General features: G+C 40.7%; 1 protein-coding gene across 2 annotated transcripts in view; it reads left to right on the forward strand.

The window, feature by feature from the left end:
* CDK12 (cyclin dependent kinase 12) overlaps positions 1 to 26,334 on the forward strand; it is a gene marked incomplete at both ends in the record, with an annotated part of 79,052 nt that overhangs the window by 42,534 nt on the left and 10,184 nt on the right. For both annotated transcript variants that reach the window (XM_080714238.1, XM_080714239.1), the window contains 6 exons: positions 4,032 to 4,221; positions 7,130 to 7,186; positions 8,402 to 8,503; positions 18,548 to 18,625; positions 21,958 to 22,074; positions 22,540 to 22,671. In XM_080714238.1, coding sequence (XP_080570364.1) covers positions 4,032 to 4,221; positions 7,130 to 7,186; positions 8,402 to 8,503; positions 18,548 to 18,625; positions 21,958 to 22,074; positions 22,540 to 22,671 — 676 coding nt within the window. The remainder of the gene's footprint in view (positions 1 to 4,031; positions 4,222 to 7,129; positions 7,187 to 8,401; positions 8,504 to 18,547; positions 18,626 to 21,957; positions 22,075 to 22,539; positions 22,672 to 26,334) is intronic.

The following is a 26,334-nucleotide window of genomic DNA, read 5'->3' on the forward strand; positions in this document are numbered from 1 at the left end:
CCTCTGGGCTACACTCCCAGACCTATTTTTATACTTTTTTTTTATTTGGAAACAGGGTCTCTTATGCCAGCAGGGCTGGCTTCAAAACTGCGCAATCCTCCTGTCTCTGCCTCCCAAGCGCAGGGATTACAAGCGGCCGGCCTCTTTATACTTTTAAACATAACTACTAGCCGGGCGTGGTGGCACATGCTTCTAATCCCTGCGCTTGGGAGCCAGAGACAGGAAGATCATACAGGTTCGAAGCCAGCCTCAGCTACTTAGTGAGGCTCTCAGAAACTTAATGAGACCCTGTTTCCAAATAAAATAGAAAATAGGTCTGGGAGTATAGCCCGGAGGTAGAAAGCCTCTGGGTTCCACCCCCAGTACCACCAAAAAACATAACTACTAACTAATTATCAAAATGAGAACTACTTTGCTGTTACAAAGTCAAATTAAGTAATAGGGACTCATCATCCAACCATCTTTTCCAGGCTTTTGTTTGTGGATTGTTTTGTTTTGTTTTGTTTTGTTGTGGTACTAGAGATGGAATGCAGGGGCATTCTACCTCCAAGATATACCCTCAGCCCTAATTTTTATTCTTTATTTTGAAACAGGGTCTCACTGAGTTGCAAAGGGCCTCACTACGAAGCTGAGGCTTTCTGTGAATCTGGATCCTCCTGTCTCAGCCTCCCTAATGCTGGTATTACAAGCATGCGCCACCACGCCCAGCTGTGTTTTTTATTTTTATTTTTGGTGCTGCGGATTGAATCCCAGCACCTGGTTTTTGTTTTTTTATTATTTTATTTTATTATTTTTTTTGATGGTACTTGGGATGGAACCCAGGGGCCTTCTACCTCCGGGCTATACTCCCAGACCCATTTCTTATATTTTATTTGGAGACAGGGTCTCTTAAGCCAGCTTGAGGCTGGCTTCGAACCTGCGCTATCCTCCTGTCTCAGCCTCCCAAGCGCGGGGATTACAAGTGTGCATCACCACTCCTGGCTCAGCACCTGGTTTTTATATTTTGTAACTGTGCCCATTTATACATGCGTCAATAATCTAAGCATATGCTTATTTATTTTTATTTTCTTTTTTTGAGTGTTTTCATATTTAATGTTTAGATTACTTTTAAGAAAGATGGTAATGGTGGGGCATAAATGGTGTACACTTGTAATCTCAGTACTTGGGAAGCTGAGACAGAAGGATCCAGTTTTGAAACCAGCATCAACAATTTAGGAAGGACCATATTGATTTAGAAAGACCCTGTTTCTAAATAAAAAATAAAATGGGGCTAGGGGTGTAGCTCAGAGATAGAATCCCCTTTTGTTGTCTTTGAACTGTGATTCACCTTTCTCAGCCTCCCAAGTACTGGGATTACAGTTATTTGCCACCATACCTAGACACTAGATTTAGTATTTTATTTTTGTTTGTTTGTTTATCTTTTGAGGTACTGGGGATGGGATCCAAGGTCTTCTACCTCCGAGCTACACTCCTAGCCCTATTTTTTAGTCTTTTCTATTTCTTTTAATTCTTACCTTTTTTTTTTTTTTTTTTTTTTTTGGTGGTACTGGGGTTCCTTGAAACGCTTCTACCTCCAGGCTACACTTCCACTCCCAGACCTATTTTTTTTATACTTTTATTTGGAAACAGGGTCTCTTAAGCCAGTGTGGCTGGCTTCGAACCTGCATGATCCTCCTGTCTCTGCCTCCCAAGTGCGGGGATTACAAGGGTGCGCCACCACACCCAGCTAATTCTTACTTTTTTATTTTTTATTTTTACATCGATCATATTGAAAATTGCATACATTCAGACTGTGCTTGGTGCCCTCTCCCAATTTTTTCTATTTTTGAAACAGGGTCTCACTGAGTTGCTAAGGGCCTGCTAAGTAGCTGAGGCTATCCATGAACTGGGATCCTCCCTCTGGTTTCAGCCTCTGAATGCTGGGATTACAAGTGTGAGCCACCATGCCTGGCTTTTGTTTATTTGTTTGTTTACTTTTAAACAAACAAATGTTCTATTTTGGAGCTTTCCAGTCCTTTTTATTTGTTTTGGAACAGGTTCTCACCAGGTTTCTGAGAGTCTTGCTAAATTGCTGAGGCTAGTCTCAAACTTGTGATACTCCTGTGTCTACCTCTGAAGTATTGGGATTACAGACATGCACCAAACACACCCACCTCCCCAGCCCTTTTTAATTCTGAAACAGCATCTGCTAAATTACTGAGGCTGGCCTTAAGCTTGTGGTCCTCCTGCCTTAGCCTCCCAAATCTTAGGATTATAGGAGTTCGCCACTAGGATTGGCTCAGTAGTGTTTCTTAGGTTATAATGTTTTTCTCTATCTTGTACCCAGCCTAAAATGAAAAGATAGGAGCTGGGCATGGTGGTCATACTTATAATCCCAACAATTGGGAGACTCAGGCTAGAAGACCAGTTTCAAGGACACTACACAGTGAAACCCTATTTCAAAATACAAAAGACTAGTTGGGCATAGTGGTGCACACTTGTAATCCTAGTACTTGGGAGGCTGAGACAGGTGAATCCCTGGTTTGTAGCTAGCCTCCACAATTTAGTGAGGCCCTCCTCAACTTAGTGAAGCCTTGTTTCAAATGAAAAAATAAAATGGGGCTATGGGCTTTCTCTCTTTCTTTCTTTCTTTTTTTTTTTTTTTTTGTGGTACTAGGTATGGAACCCAGAAGCTTTCTACCCCCAGGCTACATTCCCAGACCTATTTTATATTTTTTATTTGGAAACAGGGTCTCACTAAGTTTCTGAGAGCCTCACTAAGTAGCTGTGGCTGGCTTCGAACCTACACAGTCCTGTCTCAGCCTCCCAAGTGCTGGGATTACAAGCATATGCCACCACGCCCAGCTCAGGGCTGTTGGGGTTTTTTTGTTTTTTGCGGTATTGCGAATGGAACCCAGGGGCATTCAACCTCCGAGCTACACCCTCTGCCCTATTTTTCATTTTTTATTCTTTTTTTTTCTTTTTGTGGTACTGGGGGTGGAACCCAGGGTTGGTTGGTTTGTTTCTACCTCCAGGCTATACTCCGAGACCTATTTTATATTTTAGTTGGAAACAGGGTTTCACTAAGTAGCTGAGACTGGCTTCGAACTATGTAATCCTCCTATCTCAGCTTCCCAAGCGCTGGGATTACAAGCATGCACCACCACGCCCAGCTTTTTTTTTTTTTTTTTTTTTTTTTTTTTGGTGGTACTGGGGTTCCTGGAAGCCCTTCTATCTCCGGACTACACTCCCAGACCTATTTTTATATTTTTATTTGGAAACAGGGTCTCTTAAGCCAGCCCGCGAGGCTGGCTTCGAACCTGTGCGATCCTCCTGTCTCTGCCTCCCAAGCGCGGGGATCAGCTCTATTTTTTATTTTTTTATTTTGAAACAGGGTCTCACTAAGTTGCGGAGGGCCTCACTAAGAAGCTGAGGCTGTCCGCAAACCATGATCCTCCTGTTGCAGTCTCCCAAATGCTAGGATTACAAGCATGTGCCACCACGCCCGACTAGGGCTGTGGGTTTTAGTCAGAGGTAGAATGCCCTTGGATTCAATCCCTACAACAACAACAACAAAAAGAAGCCAGGCATGATGGCACATGCTTGTAATCCCAGTACTTGGGAGGCTGGGACAAGAAGATGACAGGTTAAAGACAAGCCTCAGCAATTTAGTAAGACTCTCAGTAACCTATCATGACCCTGTTTTATAACAAAATATAAAATAGGGCTGCAAGCATAGCCAGAAGCATTCTACCTCAAAGCTACACCCCCAGCCTGATTTTATTTTTTATGTTAAAACAGTGTCTCGCTAAGTTTCCAAGGCTAGTCTTGAGCCTGTGAGCCTCCTGTCTCAGCCTCCCAGGTACTGGAATTAAGTGTGTACTATTATACCAGGCTCATTTATAAATTCAAGGTTTTGTTCCAGAGAGCCTATGGTCAACTGTAAAATTATATTAAAATTTAAGGTGTTATTTCAAATTATATTAAAATTTAAGGTGTTATTTCAGCCTCCTTTTTTTTCTTATTTTTAATTTTTTTTTCATTTTACATAGGTGCCTTTTACCTTGTATTTGAATATATGGACCATGACTTAATGGGACTGCTAGAATCTGGTTTGGTACACTTTTCTGAGGACCATATCAAGTCATTTATGAAACAACTGATGGAAGGATTGGATTACTGTCACAAAAAGAATTTCCTACATCGGGATATTAAGTGTTCTAACATTTTGCTGAACAACAGGTAACCTAGCAAACAAATGAGTACTTTCCTCCTCCTTTCTGAGTTTCAGCTTAAGTAATTGGATGGTAAATAGACCCAGAAATGCAGTTTTTCCTATTCATACACATTTGATGTTTGTATGTTACAACTTCTGTTAAGGGCACTGTGATCAGTCTTCAGACTTGCTGTTTTTTAAGGAATTAACAGTGGCAGGATTATAAAGGTTTTTATTACAAGAATTCTAGGAAATACTCAGATTCTACAGGAATATTCAGAGGCTGAGACAGATGGATTGCAGATTTGAGCCCAAATCACAGTAATTTAGCAAGACCCTTACTTTGAAATTAAAAAAGAAAAAGGTAGAGCTAAGGGTTTAGCTCAGAAGTAGAGTGCCCCTTGGTTAAATCTCTAGCACAACAATAATCAGTCATGTTTGGGCAGGTGGGTAGAAAGCCATAATCTTCATTAGGTATGATAATAATTTAATGTAGAATTTTATTGCTAAGCTCTCCAGGTGAATGTTTAAGAATTCCTCTGAGGTGATACTCTTTATCTTTGTTGTATAGAAGGTAATGGCAGAATATTAGTAGAAGGTGCCCTGTCTTTATTATAAAAATTGTTTGCTGCTGGGTGTGGTGGCACACGCTTGTCATTCCAACATTTAGGAGGCTGAGACAGGAGGATCTCGATTTGCAGACAGCCTCAGCTAATTAATGAGGCCCTCTGCAACTCAGACCCTATTTCAAAATAAAAAATAGGGCTGGGTGTGTAGTTCAGAGGTAGAATGCCATTGGTTCCATTCCCAGTACTCCCCCAAAAAAATTAAGAAAAAATAAAATTGTTTGTTGCTAGGCATGGTGGTACACACATGCAATCCCAGCATTTGGAAGACTAAGACAGGAAGGAGGATCTAGGTCAGAGGACAGCTTCATTTACTTAGTGAGGTCCTTTGCAACTCAGTGAAACCCTGTTTCAAAATAAAGAATTAAAAAAATAAGGCTGGGGGTATAGCTCAGAGTTAGAATGCCCCTGGGTTCCATCCGCAGTAACAAAAAAATAAATAAATAAAAGATTTTGTTTGCTCAGGTCACAGCTCTAATCCCTGTTTGAAAAAAAGTGAATTTTTAGCCAGGCATGGTGGCACATGCTTGTAGTCCCAATACTTGATAGGCTAAGACAGAAGGATCATAGGTTTACAGCCAACCTCAGCAATTTAGTGAGGCCCTCTGTAACTTAGACCCTGTTTCAAATAAAGAATAAAAGAGGGCTGGAGGCCGGGCGTGGTGGCGCACGCTTGTAATCCCCGCGCTTGGGAGGCAGAGACAGGAGGATCGCGCAGGTTCGAAGCCAGCCGCGCGCGCTGGCTTAGGAGACCCTGTTTCCAAATATAAAATGTAAAAAGAGGTCTGGGAGTGTAGCCCGGAGATAGAAGGGCTTCCAGGAACCCCAGTACCACCAAAAAAAAAAAAAAAAGAGGGCTGGAAGTGTCTGTAGCTCAGAGGTAGAATGTCCTGGGTTTAATTCTTCTGACACCAAAAAAGCAAATGGGAATTTTTTTTTTTTCAAAAAACCTGTTATAGCCACAGTATTATAACTTACTGTTTATTATGAAAATTGTCAGTTATGAGAAAATTTAGATTCTCGTATTGTTACTATACTTGATCTTAGCCAAAACCAGAGAAACAGTGGTACTGTAATATAGTTAATAGTTAAAATATACACACAAATATTTTACCATATTTGTTTCTTAATTTTTTTAGCAGTACTGGGGATGGAACCCCAGGGCATTCTACCTCTAATCTAAACCCCCAGCCCTATTTTTTATTGAGAGCCTCACTAAGTGGCCAGCCTCAGCTATGTGGTGAAACCCTGTTTCCAAATAAAGTATAAAATAGGTCCGGGAGTATAGCCCGGAGGTAGAAAACCCCTTCGGTTCCACCCTCAGTACCACCAAAAAAAAAAAAAAAAACAACTGTCAATTCTGATTTTTATTCAGCATTTAGGATTTAATATAGCAGGTTCTAGGCACTGTGGTTTACCAAGAAACAGATAATTTAGGTAAGAAATCAAATCCAAAAGTACAGGAATAATTTTAAACTTGAGGTTTTATAAAATAGAATAGTCAAAAGAGGTTTAATTGGGGAGAGTGACCATTAAGAATACAAATAAGACGCCGGGTGTGGTGGCGCATGCTTGTAATCCTCGCGCTTGGGAGGCGGAGACAGGAGGATCGCGCAGGTTTGAAGCCAGCCCTGCTGGCATAAGAGACCCTGTTTCCAAAAATAAAAAAAATAGGTCTGGGAGTGTAGCCTGGAGGAAGAAGGGCTTCCAGGAACCCCAGTACCACCAAAAAAAAAAAAAAAGAAGAATACAAATAAGAGCCAGGTGTGGTGGCGCACACTTGTAATCCCCAAACTTGGGAGGCTGACACAGGAGGATCGCACAGGTTCAAGCCAGCCTCAGCTGGCTTAAGAGACCCTGTTTTCAAATAAAACATAAAGTAGGTCTGGGAGTATAGCCCGGAGGTAGAAGGACCCTGGGTTCCATCCCCAGTACCACCCAAAAAAAAAAATACAAATAAGAGCTGGGCATGATGGCGCATGCTTGTAATCCCAGTACTTGGGAGGCTGAGACAGGAGGATCATACAGGTTCGAAGCCAGCCTCAACTAGTTAGTGAGGCTCTCAGCAACTTAGTTATACCCTGTTTACAAATAAAAATATAAAATAGGTCTGGGAGTATAGCCTGGAGGTAAAAAGCCCCTGGGTTTCATCCCCAGTACCAAAAAAGAAAACAGAGAGAGAGAAAGCAGAATTTAAAATTTAGTTTGTAGTTCTTTTACCTCCTTAATTGGCACTTTTCAGTTATAGTTTGTGGACCACTGCTTAAACACTGTTAAAAATATATATATATATTTGTTTATTTTACAGTGGACAAATCAAACTAGCAGATTTTGGACTTGCTCGGCTCTATAACTCGGAAGAGAGGTGAGGCATTCATCAGAATTACCTGCAGAAGCTGGATGTGGTGGCACATGTCTGTATCTCAATACTTAGGAGATTGAGAAAGGATGATTGCATGTTCAAGAATAGCCTCAGCAATGTGGCGAGATGGTTAGCAACCTAGCAAGACAGTTTCCAAAACAAAAAAGAAAAAGGGCTAGGGTATAGGTAAAAAAGGTAGCATACCCCTGGGTTCAACACGAAGAAAAGCACGTGCGTGCGCGCACACACACACACACACACACACACACACATACACACATGTGAGAAGGATTGCTTGAGCCCAGGAATTCAAGGCCAACCCGAGCAACATAATGAGACCCTTCCTCAAAATATAAAAATAAAATAGCAAAATTCTGTGCAGAAAATAGGAAAGAATCCTTTTTATTCTTGGAAATTCCAGTATTCTTTAAATTGCCCTGACTCTTAAAATTACCTGATTTTCTAAATATGTTAGTTATCACCTAGATTTTTAATGGTAAATTCTGTCTAAATTCTTGATTCAACCTCTGGATGAAATAAAGGGACCCAAAATAGAATAGAAGTTATTTCTTTATCTCGCATTTCTATACAGCTTAATCACACACTGTTAGGTTGCTGTGGAGCTGTTTTAACAATCTCATCTTCAATTGCCAGCCCTTTCTATTTGCATTTACTTAAGTGAGTTAATAATAAATACATCAAAAGACAATGTAAGCCGGGCGTGGTGCTGCACACTTGTAATCCCAGTAAGGTGGGAGACTGATATAGGAGGATCATGCAGGTTCAAGGCCAGTCTCAACTACTTAGAGAGGCTCCCCGCAACTTAGTGAGACTCTATTTCTAAAGATATAAAATAGCCAGGCATGGTGGTGCACACTTGTAATCCCTGAGCTTGGGAGGTGGAGACAGGAGGATGGCGCAGGTTCGAAGCCCCTCGCTGACTTAAGAGACCCTGTTTCCAAAAAAAAAAAAAAAAAGAATATATATATATATATATATATATATATATGTAGGTCTGGGAGTGTAGCCTGGAGGTAGAAGGGTTCCATCCCCAGTACCACCAAAAAAATAAATAAAAAATAAAAAACTAAATAAGATATAAAATATGTCTGGGAGTGTAGCCCAGAAGTAGAAAGCCTCTGGGTTCTATCCCCAGTACTACCAATAATAATAATATTAATACAATGTAAATTTACATGATGATGTTTTGCATTTCAGTCGCCCTTACACAAACAAAGTCATTACTCTGTGGTACAGACCTCCGGAACTGCTGCTGGGAGAGGAACGTTACACACCAGCTATAGATGTTTGGAGCTGTGGGTAAGATTCCCTTTTTCTTTTGACTGTAACTCGCAAATTATTGATTTGTACTTAATTTCTCTCTAAATTGACTTTCTGTAGTTCTTAAGTTCAGAAGGATGGAAAACCTTTTTTTTTCTGCTAGATATTAATATTGACACACCGTTTAAACATTTTCTTTCTCTTTTTTGGGGGGATACCCAGAATTGAATCTATAGGTCCATTCTACCTTTGAGCTATACCCAGCCCTATTTTATTTTCATTTTCATTTTGAAACAGGGTCTCACTAGATTGAGAGTATCACTACTTTCCAATGCTGTCCTCAAACCTCTGATCCTCCTGTCTCAGCCTCCTAAGTACTGAGAATACAAGTGTGTGCTACCATATCCAGCTACATTTTCTCTTTTTTTTTTTTTTTTTTTCTTTGCGGGTCTGGGTCTGGAACCCAGAGGTAGTTGACCTCCAAGCTATATCCTCTTCCCTATTTTTTATTCTTTATTTTGAAACAGGGTCTCACTAAGTTGCAGAGAGCTTCACTAAGTAGCTGAGGCTGTCTGCAAACCGCAATCCTCCAGTCTCAGCCTCTCGAATGCTGGGATTACAAGCATGCGCCACCATACCCAGCTTAACATTTTCTCTTTTTTGTGTGTGGTACTGAGGATTGAACCTGGGGTATTCTACCTCTGAGTTACATTCCAGCCCTATTTTATTTTTAATCAGGTCGCAGTAAGTGACTGAGGGCCTTGCTAAATTTCTCAGTCTGCCCTTGAACCTATAATTCTCCTGTCTTGGCCTGTGCTACCACACCTGGCTTTATTTTTTATTTTCAAACTTGATCTCTCTAAGTTCCTGAGGCTGGCTTGGAAATTCTGATCATCCTTTCTCAGCCCCTGAGTACTGAGATATCATGGTTCTTTATTCCTATTATTTTCTATAAATTGTAGGTAGATTCAGGGTTGGTTTTTAACCTCCCGTTTATCATTAAGCTATGTTACTAATTTCTTTGAGTAACAGAAACCATGTAATCAGTGGTACATCAAATTTTGAGGATAGAAAGTAGTAGGAGCCTTTGACCAGAGTACAGGCAGTAAATGAATGTTATTTGTGGAGAATTTAAATACAATAAAATAATCCACTACAAATGAGTAGGTTTTTATTATGGTATTATAGAGATAAAACATTTATCCTTACAAGCTACACTCCAGCCTTTCTTATTTTGAAACTAGATCTTGCTAAGTTGGTGAGGCTGGCCTTGAACCTACAATCCTCCAGTCTCAGCTTCCCAAGTACTGGGATCACAGGTGTGGGCTACTGTGACTGGCTTACCTCTTTTTGAGATATCATCAGCTACTGATAATCATTGCCCACATCCCTTAATTCATTTGTGGTTGTTTTGTAATGGTAATATTTTCATTATATTATTTCTTACTGGGATACCAGGTACAAACCATTTAGAAAAATTAGGATGATAAACTGGGCATGGTGACACACTCTTGTAATCCCAGGATTTAGGAGACTGAGACAGGAAGAGTGCAGTTTCATGGCCAGCCTCAGCTACTTAGTGAGACCCTCGCAGCTTTTCAAAGTAATGATGCAATTTCCTACTGTCTTTCAAAGATGACTAGTGAGCTGGACATGGTGGTACACATTTGTAGTCCCAGTGCTTGGGAGGCTGAGATGGGAAGATCGCAGGTTCACATTCAACCTCAAATACTTAGTGAGGTTCTCTGCAACTTAGACACTTTCAAATTAAAGAATAAAAAATTAGGGAGACAGTCATGTTGGTGGACGCTTGTAATCCCAGTATTTGGGATTACAAGGCTGAGATTGGAGGATCCAGGTTCGCGGCTGGCCTCAGCTACTTAGTGAGGCCCTCCACAATTTAGTGGGACCCTGTTTCAAAATAATAAATAAAAAATAGGGCTGGAGGTGTAGCTCAGAGGTAGAATATCCTTGGTTTCCACTTCTAGTACTGCAAAAAAAAAAAAAATAGAGATATATCAGCTTTTATTTTATTCATCTGTTTAAAGCAACTTTTTATATTTATTTATTTATTTATTTATTTATTGCGGTACTGGGAATGGAATGAAGGAGCTGCTATTGTACCTCTGAGTTACACCCTCAGCCCTATTTTTTAGGCTTTTTATTTTTATTATTATTATTTTTTGTGTGTTTGGTTCTGGGGATGGAACCCAAGGGCATTCAACCTCCGAGCTACACCCCCTGCCCTATTTTTTATTCTTTATTTTGAAACCGGGTCTCACTGAGTTGCAGAGGACCTCACTAAGTAGCTGAGGCTGTCTGCGAACCACGATCCTCCAGCCTCAGCCTCCTGAGTGCTGGGATTACAAGCGTGCACCACCACGCCCGGCTCAGGCTTTTTATTTTTGACACAGGGTCTCACTTGAGTTGCAAATTGCATTGCTAAGTAGCTGAGGCTGTCCGTGAACCGCGATCCTCCTGTTTTAGCTTCCCCAAATACTGGAATTACAGACTTGCACCACCACGCCTGGCCAGTATTACTTCTTAAATTGTCACAACTAGACTCTAAAGTTAACGCTCCACTAAGCATGGGGAAACATCATAGCTCTATTGGTACTTTTCTTCTGTTGATGTAATTTGACTCTCTGCAGCCTGCCACCTGAGTCCAGGGGCAAAGTGTTGATGTCATATCAAATATGGCTTCCAGTTCAGGATGCTAGACACCAAATAAAAGAATACACAGAAACACAAATGGAGATTGAAACTGTAGGAGACTAGCTGCTGTTGAATGTTTATAGACTTATGAGGTCTTGTTTAACTCTGTTTGTGTGGTCACTGGGGCCTTCTACCTCCAGACCATACCGCCAGCTCTATTTTATATGGAAACAGGGTCTTGTTACATTGCTGAGAGCCTCACTAAGTTGCTGAGGCTTGCTTTGAACCTGCAGTCCTCCTGTCTCAGCCTCACAAGTACTGGCATTACAGGTGTGTGCCACCATACCTGGCTCTTTTAAATTTTTTTATTTTTTATTATTTAGTGTGTGTGTGTGGGGGGGTACTGGGGTTCCTGGAAACCCTTCTTCCTCCAGGCTACACTCCCAGACCTATTTTATATTTTTATTTGGAAACAGGGTCTCTTAAGCCAGCAAGGCTTCGAACCAGCGCAATCCTCCTGTCTCCACCTCCCAAGCGCAGGGATTACAAGTATGCGCCACCACGCCCGGCTCTTTAAATTTTTGATGGAACTTACTACTTTAGTGATTCGAGGTAGTGTCTCTGGTGATGGTTAAATAGAATGTTTCTTACAGAAAATTACTGGAGCAGTTAAGTGTGCAAAGCAGAAGATAAACTAGAAAGACTAATATAACAAATTATATGTTAAGTCTGAAAAACAGCTATTTTTAATGGGGTTGTTTTTCCTCTTTATTTTGCAAGTTGTTACACTGTATTTGGAACTTGATTTGGTAGTTAATTATGAAAGTTGAATTAAATTTTACTTTATCCATCTCTGATTAAGGTTTGAGAGAAGGTTAGAAGTGAGAATATGTCTTTTTGTTCGAGATTTATAAATGTTAGTAACAAGGTGCTAATTCTAGCCCAGTGTGGTTGTACATGCCTAGCCTATGATCTCAGTATTTTGAAGGCTGAGACAGGAGGATTGAAAATTCAAGGTTAGCCTCAGGAATTTAGTGAAACCCTCAGCAATTCAACAAGACCCTGTTTCAAAACAAAAAATAAAAAGGGCTTGGGGGGGTATAGCTCGGAGGTAGAATACTCCTAGGTTGAATCTTTAATACCACCACAAAAAAAAATGAGTTAATTTTTTGAAAAGTCGGGTCGAATGTGCTTTCTTAAATTAAGCCAAGCTGTCAGGTATAGTGGTGCAGACATAATCCCAGTACTTGGGAGGTTGAGACAGGAGGATCACATGTTCGATGACAGCCTCATCGATATTGAAACTCAATATCAGATATTGAGTCTCAACAGATATTGAGACTCATCAACCTAAAGTGTTTCTGTTTTGTTATTTTATTTATTTATTTATTTATTTATTGTTTTTTTTTGGTGGTACTGAGGGTGGAACCCAAGGACTCTAACTTGGAACAGGGTATCACTAAGTTACAGAGGGCCTTACTAAATAGCTGAGGCTGGAGGGATAGAATGTCTCTGCTTTCAGTTTCCAGTCCTTTCCTCTGCACTGCCCCTCCTCACACCCCCCCCCCAAAAAAAAAAGAAAGAAAAGAAAAGAAACATATGGAGCTTAGTGGTAGAATGCGCTCTGGTTCAATCACAGTATGCCTTCCCTAAAAAAGCCCAAGTTAGAGACTCAGAGATTCATTTGCCATTTTTTCTTTAAACACTATTTTTTTGGTACTAGGGATTGCAATTTTTTTCATTAAATTGATTTTGAAATAATTTCCAACTTAGGAAAAGTTGAAAGAAGTACATAAAACTTTAATCTTTAACTAGAGTCACCTCTTGTCACCTCTTTTCTTTTTTCTGTTTGTTTATTTATTTATTTTTGTGGTTCCAGGAATTGAACCCAGAAGCTATTTTGCCTTTCAGCTATACTCCCAGCCCTTTTTTAGATTTTTGTTTTGAAACAAGATCTCACTGAGTTGCTCAGGTTGGTCTTAAACCTGCGATCCTCTTGTCTAAGTGTCCTAAGTACTGGGATTACTAGTGTGCGCTGCTACTATCATCTCATTGCTTTTTTTTTTTTCAGTACCAAGTATTAAACCCAGGGCCTCTTGTAGGCTAAACAAGCACTCCATCACTAAACTACATCCCCATTTCATTAAATATTTTATGCACCACCATGCCTGGCTAAACTGCATATATATAAACTGGGTGTGGTGGCACTCTTTTGTAATCCCAGCATTCATGAGACAGACCCTGTTCAAAAGAAAGAATAAGCCAGGCGTGGTGGTACACGCTTGTAATTCCCGTGCTTTGGAGGCTGAGACAGGAGGATCACATAGGCTCAAAGCCAGCCTCAGCTATGTAGTGAGGCTCTCAGCAACTTAGTGAGACCCTGTTTCCAAATAAAATATAAAATAGGTCTGGAAGTATAGCCTAGAGGTAGAAAAGCCCCTGGGTTCCACCCTCAGTACTACCAAAAAACACCAAGAAAAAGAAAGAAAGAAAGAAAGAAAGAAAGAAAGAAAGAAAGAAAGAAAGAAAGAAAGAAAGAAAAGAAAAGGAGGGAAAGAAAGAAAAAAAGAAAAAGGAAGGAAGGAAGAAAGGAAGGAAGGATAAAAAATAGGGCTGGGGGTATAACTCGGAAGTAGAATGCCCCTGGGTTCTGTCCCCAGTACTGCAAAAAATTAAAAAAATTTAAAAATAAAGTATATAAGCCAGACGTGGTGGTGCACGCTTGTAATCCCAACATTCAGGAGGCTGAGACTGGAGGATCGCTGTTTGTGGACAGCCTCAGCTACTTAGTGAAACCCTGTTTCAAAATAAAGAATAAAAAATAGGGCAGGGAGTGTAGCTCAGAGGTCGAATGCCCCTGGGTTCCATCCCCAGACCCGCAAAAAAAAAGTATATAATTTGAAAAGTTTGGTATAATATATCACACAGTGAAACCAAGATAATGATCACTACAACCAAGATAATAATAATCTCTAAAAGTTTCCATGTACCCCTTTGTAATCTTTCTCTTCCTACACCATTCTGTTCCCAGGCAAACCACTATTATGCTTTCTATTACTACATATTAATTTTCATTTCTAAAGTTTTATGGGGTAGAAGGGAAAAGTAGTGTTTTATGTAAATGATCTTATATAAATAGCTCAGAGGATATATATATAATATTAGGGATTAAACCCAGGGGTGTTCTACCTCTGAGCTATACTCCCAGCCCTTTTGTTTGTTTGGTTTTTTTCCATAACAGTGTCTCACTAGATTGCTGAGAGTCTCACCAAGTTCTGAGCTTGGTCTTGAACCTGTGATCTCCTGTGTCAGCCTCCTGAATGCTGGGATTCCATATTAGAGTCACTAAAATTAGTGAGCTGGGCTTAGTGATGCATGCCTACAATCTCAGTATGAGGCTCATACAGGATAATAAGGCCAGCTTCAGCGACTTAGTGAAACTCTGTTTCAAAATAAAAAAATAAAATAGGGCTGGAGGTGTAGCTCTGAAGTAGAATGCCCCTGTACCACAAAAATCCCCAGTGGTGGTGGGGATTGAAAGCAGTGGCATTCTACCTCTGAGCTACATTCTTAGTCCTAATTTTTTTGGGGGGGTGTGTGATTTGTTTTGTTTTGTTTGTAGTACTGGGAATGGAACCCAGGGCATTCTACCTCTGAGCTACACCCCCAGCCCTATTTTTGTTTTATTCTTTATTTTAAAACAGGGTCTCACTGAGTTGCAAAGGACTTCACTAAATAGTAGCTGAGGCTGTCCTCAAACCATGATTCTCCTGTCTCAGCCTCCCAAATGCTGAGATTACAAGTGTGCGCCACCACACCCGGCTCCTATTTTGTTTTATTTTTTATTTTGAAACAGGGTCTCACTAAGTTGCAGAGGGCCTCACTAAGTAGCTGAGGCTGGCCATGAACCTGCAATCCTCCTATCTCAGCCTCCCAAGTACTGGAATTATAAGCATGTGCCACCACACCCGGCTTGTATTGTATATTATATATATAACACATACACATAAAATGTGTTTATATATACTCAGTATTTTTCAGAACTGTTCTAGTAGTTGCTTATAATGTCTTTCTCTCTTAATATTTAACATATAGCCCATAAGAACAAGACTAATCAAATTCAGAAATTTAACATTGACTATTTTTATATAACAAGATCCATATTTCAGTTTTATTATTACCTTAATCATCTCCTAGAAACAATAGCCCCCAATCAAGAGTGCTGGCAGTGTAGCTTGGTGGTAGAATATTTGCCTATAGTGCTTGCAGCCCTGGATAGAGAGGAATGAGAGGGGAATATACCAGTTCAGGATCATGTATTGCACTTGGGTATGGGTATGTTTGTGCGCATGGGTGCGTGCGTGTGTGTGAATATTTCTATGGATTGACCCATGAGGCATCTCATCTTTTTCTTTTCTTTTTTTCTTTTTCTTTTTAATTTCTGGTCTGGGGATGGAACCCAGGGGCATTCTACCTCCAAGCTACACCCCCTGCTCTATTTTTTTTATTTTTTATTTTGAAACAAGGTCTCGCTAAGTTGCAGAAGGCCTCACCGCAAACCGCGATCCTCCTGTCTCAGCCTCCATCCTCCAAATGCTGGGGTTACAAACGTGCATCTCCATGCCTGGCCAATTTTTATCTTTTATTTTTAACCAGGCTCCCACTAAATTACCATGTGCTGGCATTTGGACCTTGTGATCTTCCTGTCTCAGCCTTGCATGTGGTGGGATTATAGACTTGTCACCTTGCCTGGCTTTTTTTTTTTTTTTTTTTTTTTTTTTTAATGGGATCTTGCTATGTTGCTCAGACTCATTTCAAACTCATGGACCCAGCCGGGCATGGTGGCGCACGCTTGTAATCCCTGTGCTTGGGAGGTGGAGACAGGATTGCGCAGGTTCGAAGCCAGCCGCGCTGGCTTAAGAGACCCTATTTCCAAATAAAAAAGTATAAAGGTAGGTCTGGGAGTGTAGCCCAGAGGTAGAAGGGCTTCCAGGAACCCCAGTACCACCCCCCCCAAAAAAAAAAAAAAACATGGACCCAAGTGATCCTTCCACCTTAGCTTCTCAAGTAGCAAAGACTACAGGTTTGTACCACCACCCCTGGATAGTTACTTTTTGTTTATCTTTACTTTGCAAACAGTTTTAGCCTTTGTCTTTTTTGACATTTTTTAAAATTTACTTATTTATGTGGTACTTGGGATTGAACTCAAGGACATTTTACCTCTAAGCTATACCCTTAGCCCCTCACCCTTTTTTGGCACTGGACAGTGAACCCAAAGGCATCCTCCTCTGAGCTACACCCCTAGCCCTGTTTTATTTTTACATGGAAACAAGGTCTCAGTAGGTTGATGAGTCTTACTACTTGTTGAGGCTGTCTTCGAACCTGTGATTCTCTTGTCTCAGCCTCCCTAGTACTATCATTACAAGTATGCACCACCATGCCTGGCTTAATCCCCTTTTTAATTTTTTTTTTTTTTTTTTTTTTTTTTTTTAGTACTGGGATAGAATCCAGGGGCATTCTACCTCTGAGCGACATCCCCAGCCCTATTTTATATTCTTTATTTTGAAACAGGGTCTCACTGAGTTGCAAAGAGCCTCACTAAGCAGCTGAGGCTGGCCGTGAACCTGTGATCCTCCTGTCTCATAAGCCTCCCAAATGCTGGGATTACAAATGCTGGCTTTAAATTATTTTTTATTTTGAAACAGGTCTAAATTGCTGAGGCTGGTTTTGAACCTGTCGTTTCTTCTGTCTCAGCCTCCAAATTACTGGGATTACAGGTGTGTGCCACCATGCTCAGCTTAGAATATGCATTTGGGGCTGTAATATTCCATAAGCAGAGTAATGCTTCCCTTAGGGGATTTTTTTTTTTTTTTTTTTTTTTTTTTTTTTTTTTTGCGGGTCTGGGGATGGAACCCAGGGGCATTTGACCTCTGACTTACACCCCTGCCCTATTTTGTATTCTTTATTTTGAAACAGGGTCTCACTAAGTTGCGGAGGGCCTCACTAAATAATTGAGGCTGTCCGCGAACCGTGATCCTCTGGTCTCAGCTGGGATTACAAGCGTGCGCCACCATGCCCAGCTTTTCTCTTAGAGTATTGTGTCATTACTTTTATAGATTTTGTTTGCCCTTTAATTTATTTTTGGTCATTTGTTTAAGGTGTGCTCAGTCCTGAGACAGAATCATAGCTTCAAGGCCAGCAGCAGAAACTTTTTTTTTTTTTAATGTGGTACTGAGTGTGGAACCCAGGGGCTTTTCTACCTCTGGGCTATACTCCTAGACTTATTTTTATACTTTATTTGGAAACAAGGTCTGAATAGCTGAGGCTGGCTTCGAACCTGTGCGGGCCTCCTATCTCAGCCCCCAAGCACTGGGTTTACAAGCACATGCCACCACGCATGGCCTGCAGTAACTTATTAAGACTCTTTTCAAACCAAGAAATAAAATAGGTCTGGAGTGTAGCTCATAGGAAGAACATCCTTAGGTTCAAGTGTGTGTGTGTGTGTGTGTGTGTGTGTGTGTGTGTGTGTGTGTGTGTGTGTACTGGGGATGGAAACCAAGGGCATTCTAGCATTCTACCTCTGATCTACACACCAGCCCTACTTTATTTATTTATTTATTTATTTATTTATTTATTTATTTATTTATTTATTTGAAACGGGATTTCATTAAGTTGTGGAAGGCCTCACTAAGTAGCTAAGGCTGGTCTTGAACCTGCAATTCTCCCATCTCAGCCTCCCAAGTACTAGGATTACAAGCGTGCACTGCCTGGTGGGTTCCGCTCTTATTACCACACACAGGAAAGGTTCAAGGCCAGCCTCACCAACTTTGTAAGGGTTGGGGATGTAGCTAAGTATTAGAGGACCCCTGGTTTCAATTCCCAGTGCTACAAGAAAAAAAGCTTACTGGTTTTCCTTTTGCAATTAATAAGTGATTTGGGGAAAGATGCCTTGGTACTATTTAAATATGTTCATATAGTTTTTAAATCTCTTTTCAAAATGGCAAAGATTAAGCAGTTTAAGCATAATTTATTTAGAGTCCTATTGAAACTGATCATGGCTAGTAGTTTTTTTGTTTTTTTTTGTTTTTTTTTTGTTTTGCAAATACAGTGCCAAAAGGGCTATAATACATGATATATTTAATTTACAGTAGCTTAGTAGAAATGAAAGACTCTTGACTTCCTTCTCTGCTTATAGACTGTTCTTTACAGGTAGAAAAATTTAATTTTCTGACACATTTGAATAATTTATACTATATATTTTCACTGGAAGAAATGTTTTCTGAAATTAAGCCCAGACACTGAAATTCTGGGCTTGTTTACAACATAATATATTGGATGCAGCCTACTATACTATAAAAGTTTGTTGAGACACATTTTTAAAAGGCTCCATAGATTTCTCTTCTAACCTTTCAATTTTATTTCTCCTAGATGCATCCTTGGGGAATTGTTCACAAAGAAGCCTATTTTTCAAGCCAATCTGGAACTGGCTCAGCTAGAACTGATCAGGTACAGCTGTGCATGTACTCTTGATTGCCAAGGTGTGATGGGTAATCTAATCCTTCAATTCCTAACACTTTTCAGTCATTCTATTAAATGATTATACAAGTAAGTTTCTCTTTACTTAGTCAGGCTTACTTTATATTTTGTCATAGGCTGTGTATATTAAAAAAACTGTACTCCAGGCTGGGCATTGTGGCACACGCTTGTAATCTCAGCATTCAGGATGTGGAGACTAGAGGATTGTTGTTCACGGACAGCCTCAGCTACTTAGTGAGGCCCTTTGCAACTCAGACTCTGCTTGAAAAATAAAGAATAAAAAATGAGGGTCAGGGGTGTTGCTCAGAGGTAAAATGCTCAGAGGTACAGAAAAAAAAATACACAATTTTTCCTTTGTAATTTTTACATTGCATATTTATTAGTTCCTATAAAATTATGCCACAGCCAGGTATATATAGTTCCAGCTAGTTAGCAGTCTGAGATTTGAAGATCACTTGAGCCCCAAAAGTTCAAGGCAACATGGGTAACATAACAAGATTCTGTCTCAAAAAACAAAACGCAGCCAGGCGTGGTGGCGCACACTTGTAATCCCCGCGCTTGGGAGGCGGAAACAGGAGGATCACGCAGGTTCGAAGCCAGCGCGCTGGCTTAAGAGACCCTGTTTCCACATAAAAAAGTATAAAATAGGTCTGGGAGTGTCGCCCATGGGAGTGTAGCCCAGAGTTAGAAGGGCTTCCAGGAACCCCAGTACCACCCAAAAAAAACCACAAAACAAACAAACAAACAAAACGGAACAAAAGGAACATACCGTTTTCAGGAGGTTTGTTTCATTCTGAGGTTAGAGTAATATTAAATTTATAGCTGGAGGTGGTGGTGCACGCTCGTAATCCCAGTACTTGGGAGGCTAAGAGGAGAATTGCAGGTTCGCATCAAGCCTCAGGCCTTCCTCAGTTTAAGACTCTGTTTCAAAACATAAAAAATAAAATAGGGCTGGGGATGTAGCTCAGAAGTAGAATGCCCCTGGATTCAATCTCCAGTACTATACACAAACACGCACACACACACAAAAGGTCGGGTGTAGTGTACTCCTGTAATCCCAGTACTTAGGAGACTGTGACAAGAGGATCACAGGTTTGAAATCAGCTCCAAGCAACTCAGTGAGGTTCTCAGGAACCTAGCAAGACCCTGTTTCCAACTAAAAAATAAAATAGGGTTGGGGATATAGCCCAGAGGTAAAAGAGGTGTGTGTCTTAACCCTAGTACTACCCAAAAAAAACCAGAGGCCGGCTTGGAAGGCTGAGACAGGAGGCCCGCACAAGTTCGAAGCCAGCCTCAGCTACTTGTGAGGCTCTCAGCAGCTTAGTGAGAGCCTGTTTCCAAATAAAATATAAAAATAGGTCTGGGAGTATAGCCTGGAGCTAGAAAAGCCCCTGGGTTCCACCCCCAGCACCACACACACACACACACACACACACACACACACACACACACACACAAAAAAAAAAAGTCAGTTTAATAAGGTATACAGTGTATGAATAGATAGATTTTTTTTTTTTATGGTGGTGGTGGTATTTTTCAGTATGAATGTGTGTTACTGGGGACTTCTGAACCTAAGGGCATTCTACCTCTGAGCTACAACTCTAGCCCTATTGTATTTTTTATTAGAAAACAGGGTCTTGTTAAATTGATGTGTGCTTGCCTTGATCCTGTGATCCTTTGTCTCAGCTTCCCAAGTACCAGGATTATAGGCATGTCACACCCAGCTAGACTGTTTTGTTTGTTTTTTGGTACTAAGGATTGAACCTAGAGGTATTCTATCTCCAAGCTACACCCCTAGCCCAATTTTTATTTCTTATTTTGAAACAAGGTCTCACTAAGTCGATGAGAGTCTCACTGCTTGCTGAGGCTATCTTTGAACCTGTGAGCCTCCTTTCTGAGCCTCCCAAGTACTAGGATTATAGGCATGTGCCACCATGCCCAATTTAGACTTTTTTGTATTCATTTATTTATTTATTTATTTATTTTTGTAGTACTGAGGATGGAACCCAGGGGCATTCTACCTCCGAGCTATACCCCTAGCGTTTTGTTTTTGGTTTTGTGGGGTTTTTTTGGTGGTACTGGGGATGGAACACTTTTACCTCTGGGCTACACTCCCAGACCTATTTTATGTATTTTTTTTATTTGAAAACAGAGTCTCTTAAGCCAGCGAGGCTGGTTTCGAACCTGCATGATCCTCCTGTCTCCACCTCCCAAGGGAGGGATTACAAGCGTGCACCACCACGCCCGGCTTATTCATTATTTTGAATCAGGTTCTTCACTGAGTTGCAAAGGGCCTCACTAAGTAGTAGCCGACTGAGGCTGTCCTCTAACCGCGATCCTTCTGTCTCAGCCTCCCAAATGCTGGTATTACAAGCGTGCGCCACCACGCCTGGTGCAATATAGACATTTTAAAAGGTAATATATAGTTCATTTTTGTTGCACAGCAAACTCCTAATTATTTAACAGAATTTCCAGTCTCAGTCTCTCTTCTGTAACTTTTCCCTCTAGGAACTCTATAAAACCAACTCCTATTATTTTCAGTATTTGAAAGTAATACTAACTGAATATAAGAAAATTGGTAATGAAAACCTGTATAGGTGATTTTTTTCTTTAAGTTTTGTGGTTTTTTTGGTAGTACTGGGGTTCCTGGAAGCCCTTCTACCTCCAGGCTACACTCCCAGACCAATTTTATATTTTTTATTTATTTGGAAACGGTCTCTTAAGCCAGCAAGGCTGACTACAAACCTGCGCAATCCTCCTGTCTCTGCCTCCCAAGCACGGGGATTGCAAGAGTGCGCCATACTCCTGGCTTGTTTAGGTGATTTTAAAACATGTTTTATAAAACCAAATGTGTGGATTATTTTTAGTTTTATTTTTTTGGTGGTACTGGGGTTCCTGGAAACCCTTCTATCTCCGGGTTATACTTCCAGACCTATTTTATATTTTCATTTGGAAACAGGATAGGGTCTCTTAAGCCAGTATGGCTGGCTTTGAACCTGCGTGATCCTCCTGTCTCTGCCTCCCAAGTGTGGGGATTACAAGCGTGCGCCACCACGCCCGGCGCTATTTTTTGTTCTTTCTTATGCCAATATTTTCTCCTGCTGTCTCGTAGCAAATTCTTTCTGTCCTATTGTTTCTTTCCTTAAAGAAGTAAGGTCATATTTTACCTTTCTATATACTCTGATATTATAAGCAAAGATTCCCCAAACATCGGGAGATAACAATTTCTGTTTGTAGAATCTTCAGCATTCATGATGCTGACTCACTTAATTCCTTGCTCTTGCTATTTGCTCTGTTTCCAGCCGTCTCTGTGGAAGCCCTTGTCCAGCTGTGTGGCCTGATGTTATCAAGCTGCCCTACTTTAACACTATGAAACCGAAGAAGCAATATAGAAGGCGTCTACGAGAAGAATTCTCTTTGTGAGTTTGCCAAAAATGTACATCTTATATCTGGTCTAGTTTGTGTTGTGACTTGACTCATTCCTGTCCTGGGAGTTACTGTTGTCCTAATTTACTATAGCAACATTTTGTTTTTGAATTCTATATGAATATGAATTTCATTATAGCCCTTTTGTGATCCTTTCTTCTAGAGCTTCAGACAATAGAAAATCACTTTATTTTTAACTATATATGAATTTCCTCTTAGTCCTTTTGACCTTCAAGGAAACGAGAGAATAGAACTATTGTCTTGATGGTTTTTACCTGTATTGTAGCATTTCCTAAATCCTGGGTGAGAGGAATTCTGCTTGTTTGCTAGTCAATTTCCGGTTCCTTTCCTTAGTTTTACATATGAAGCTTGAACTTTAGAGATCATTTGACATAAGTTACAGGTTTGAGAACTGTAGGATAATTGTGAACTTATCCTTTCTCTCTTCCTTTCCACAGCATTCCTACAGCAGCACTTGATTTATTGGACCATATGCTGACACTAGATCCTAGCAAGCGTTGTACAGCTGAACAGACCCTACAGAGTGACTTTCTTAAGGATGTGGAACTTAGCAAAATGGCTCCTCCAGAGTAAGTGCTGATAGCTTTGGCCTAAAATTCCCCAGATATCTGGAGATGAGGAACACAAAATAGTAGGTTAAGAAGAACAGCGGCTGGATGTGGTGTTGCACACCTGCAATCTCAGCCACTGGGAAGGCTAAGGCAGGAGAATCACAGATTTGTTGACAGCCTTAGCAATTTAGTGAGACACTGTGTCAAAATAAAAAGAGCTGGGGGTGTTAAACACAGTTCCATCTCTTATGGGCCCCCTAAAACAACCAGGTTGGGATGTCTCAAATTAAGGTTTAAGTCCTTAATACTGATAAAAATAAAATAAGATAAAGAACTGCATATGGCTAAATAAACCCCAAATAGATTGGTGTCCTTGAGTTTTATGGTTAATGAAGAAGTTTGTTTTATTGGTTTAAGTGTAGGATAGATTTAGCTATGATATTTGTTCTAATTCAGTGCAAGCAATCTTCTTTTTTCTTGGATCCCTAACAACAGCAAAGAAGTATTTTGTTTAGTTTTTACCCTTAACCATTACATCTGTTCAAATCACCTGAATCTGTGATGACCATATATTTCTCACACTTGCAAGGACATTCCTGATTTTAAATAGTGTACATCACTGCCAGGTCATTGTTTTTTCTTTTTTTTTTAATGGTACCCGGGATGGAACCCAGGGGCATTGTGCCTCCGAGCTACACACCCAGCCTTAATTTTTAGTCTTTTTTTTGGGAAACAGGATCTCACTGAGTTGCGAAAGGCCTCAATAAGTAGCTGAGGCTGTTAGTGAACCGCAATCCTCTGGTCTCCACCTTCCAAATGCTGGAATTACAAGTATGCACCACCATGCCTGGCTTTATTTTTGTTTGTGTGTGTATAGGGGGGGCTACTGGGGATGGAACCTGTGCATTCTACCTCTGAGCTATACCCTCAGCCCTATTTTTTATTCTTTATTTTGAAACAGGGTCTCACCAAGTTACAAAGGGCCTCACTAAGTAGCTGAGGCTGTCCTCGAACCACAATCCTCCTGTGTCAGCCTCCCAAATGCTGGGATTACAAGTGTGTGCCATCACGCCCAGCTTAATTTTTTTTTTTTAATGTGGTACTGGGGATTCTAGGAACTAGGGGCATTCTACCTGTGAGCTACACCCCCAGAACTGTTTTATTCTTTATTTTGAAGCAGAGTCTCACTCTATTGTGAAAGGCCTCATTAATTGTTGAGGCTGGTCATGAACTTGTGAATCTCCTGTCTCAGCCTCCCAAACACTGGATTATAAGCGTGCACTACCATGCCCAGCATTTTTTGTGGTACTGGCAATTGAGTCCAACTTTGAACTATACCCCAAGCCTATTTTGTTATTTTGAAACAGGGTCTTGCTATGTTGCTGAGAGCCTCAATATTGCTGAGATTGTCCTCAAATCTGTTATCTTCCTGTCTCAGCCTCCCAGATAATGGAATTACTTGTTTGAGACATGATGCCCAGCTGGGCCATTGAATTTTGATATAAAAAATAAGTTTTTTGTGGCCGGTTGTGGTGGCGCACACTTGTAATCCCAGCATTTGAAAGGCTGAGACGGGAGGATTGCAGTTCGAGGCCAGCCTCAGCTACTTAGTGAGGCCCTCTCCAACTCAGTGAGACCCTGTTTCAAAATAAAGAATAAAAAATAGGGCTGGGGGTGTAGCTCAGAGGTAAAATGCCCCTGAGTTCCATCCCTAGTACCACACACACAAAAAAAGTTTTTCTCTCTTTTGTCATAACCTTATGAACTTCCTATATTCTATAGGCTCTTCAGAGGTTTTATGGTCATATCCCACATTCTGGCACATAAACTATGTGTGTGTGTGTGTGTGCGCGCGCGCGTGCGCGCTTTCATGCTCCTGGGGATTAAATTCGGGGCCTCTGAACTATACCCCCAGCTCTATTTTTTTTTAACAGGATTTCACTAAGTTGCTGCTGAAGCTGGCCACAAACCTGCTATCCTTCTGTCTCAGCCACCTAAATAATGGGATTACAAATGTGCGCCACCATACCTGGCTATAAAATGTCTTTTATTGAACCTGAGGAAGTAGTTCTGTGATAGAGAACTTGCCTTCTCTGTGCAAGGCCCTGGCTTGTTTCACTAGCACCAGGGTTGGGGAGGGGGCTTTTATCTTTGAATTTATCTATTGACAGTATTAGCTTTTTGTCATATATTTTTAGGCATTTTCTTACCGTAAGGACTGGCCAGCATGGTAGTATACACTTACAACCTCAGTACTTGGGAGGCTGAGACAGAGGGATCACAGGTTCGAGGCTAGCCTCAGCAACTAGGCAGGACCCTATTTCAAAATAAATAAAAGCTGGGCGTGGTGATGCACGCTTGTAATCCTAGCATTCGGGAGGCTGAGACCAGAGGATTGCAGTTCACGGACAGCTTCAGCTACTTAGTGAGGCCCTCCAAAACTTAGTGAGACCCTGTTTCAAAATAAAGAATAAAAAATAGGGCAGGGGGTGTAGCTTGGAGGTTGAATGCCCTGGGTTCCATTACCAGACCTGCCAAAAAAATAATAATATAATAAAATAAATAAATAAAAAGGGCTGGGGGTATAGCTCAGAGGTAGAATGCTTTAGGATCAATCCCCTGTCCCCCCTGCAAGCCCCCAAGAAAAAGTGAATGTTTTAACGAAATGATGGATAGGATGTTAGTATATAAGTAGGTAGTAACTAATTCTGACTACTCCAAAGAAATGTCCAGAATCATCTGTTGCACTAAAATTTTGATACACTGAATGTGGCTTGAAAGGCATAAGGTTTTTACCAAAATTTGAGAATTCCTGTTATAGAGATTTTGTAGTAATATTTGACCTACTTGTACTGTAAATTATTGAGTATGGGGAAGTCTGGAAATGTGTCAGATAATACAGAGTATTAAACACATGAAAAAGTTGACACGCAGTCATGGAAACTCAGTAGGCAGAAAGAGGAAAGAACCAGTCTTCGGGCTTCATCAATCAAATAACACATAAACTGATTTTTCACTGAGGTCATTTAATCACATATTTATATGGTTCCAATATTTAAAATTCTTTAATTTAGGTGCTGGGGATTGAACCCAGGGCTTTATGAATGTTAGGCAAGTTCTCTTCCATTGAGCTATATCCCCAAGACTGGTTCTAAGACTTAAATCACCGTCTTCCCACAACTTTTTACTTTTTTCTTCTGGTACTGGGCATTAAACCTAAGACAGTCTACCTCTGAGCTATAACTCCAACTCATTTTAATTTTTATTTTTTTACTTTGAAACAGGGTCTCGCTTTATTGCTGAGGCTGGCCTAGAACCTGTGATCCTCCTTTCTCAGCCTCCCAAGTACTGGGGTTACAGGTGTGCCCTCCACACCAGGTTTTCCTAAACATTTTGTAGTTTTCTTACCCCCCCCCCCAGTACTGGAGATTTAACTCAGAAGCATTCTACCTCCAAGCAATAACCCCTGCCCTATTTTTTATTTTTTATTTTGAAACAGGATCTCACTAAGTAGCTTTGAACCTGTGATCTTCCTGTTTCAGCCTCCCAAGTATTGGAATTAAAAGCGTGTACCACCACACTGGCTCCTTTTTTTGTTTTTTTCTTGCAGTACTAGGGATGGAACCCAGGGGCATTCTACCTCTGAGCTACAGCCCCAGCCCTTTTTTTTCTTCTTTATTT

Source organism: Muscardinus avellanarius (assembly GCF_963383645.1).
Source record: "Muscardinus avellanarius genome assembly, chromosome: 16".
NCBI lineage: Eukaryota > Metazoa > Chordata > Mammalia > Rodentia > Gliridae > Muscardinus > Muscardinus avellanarius.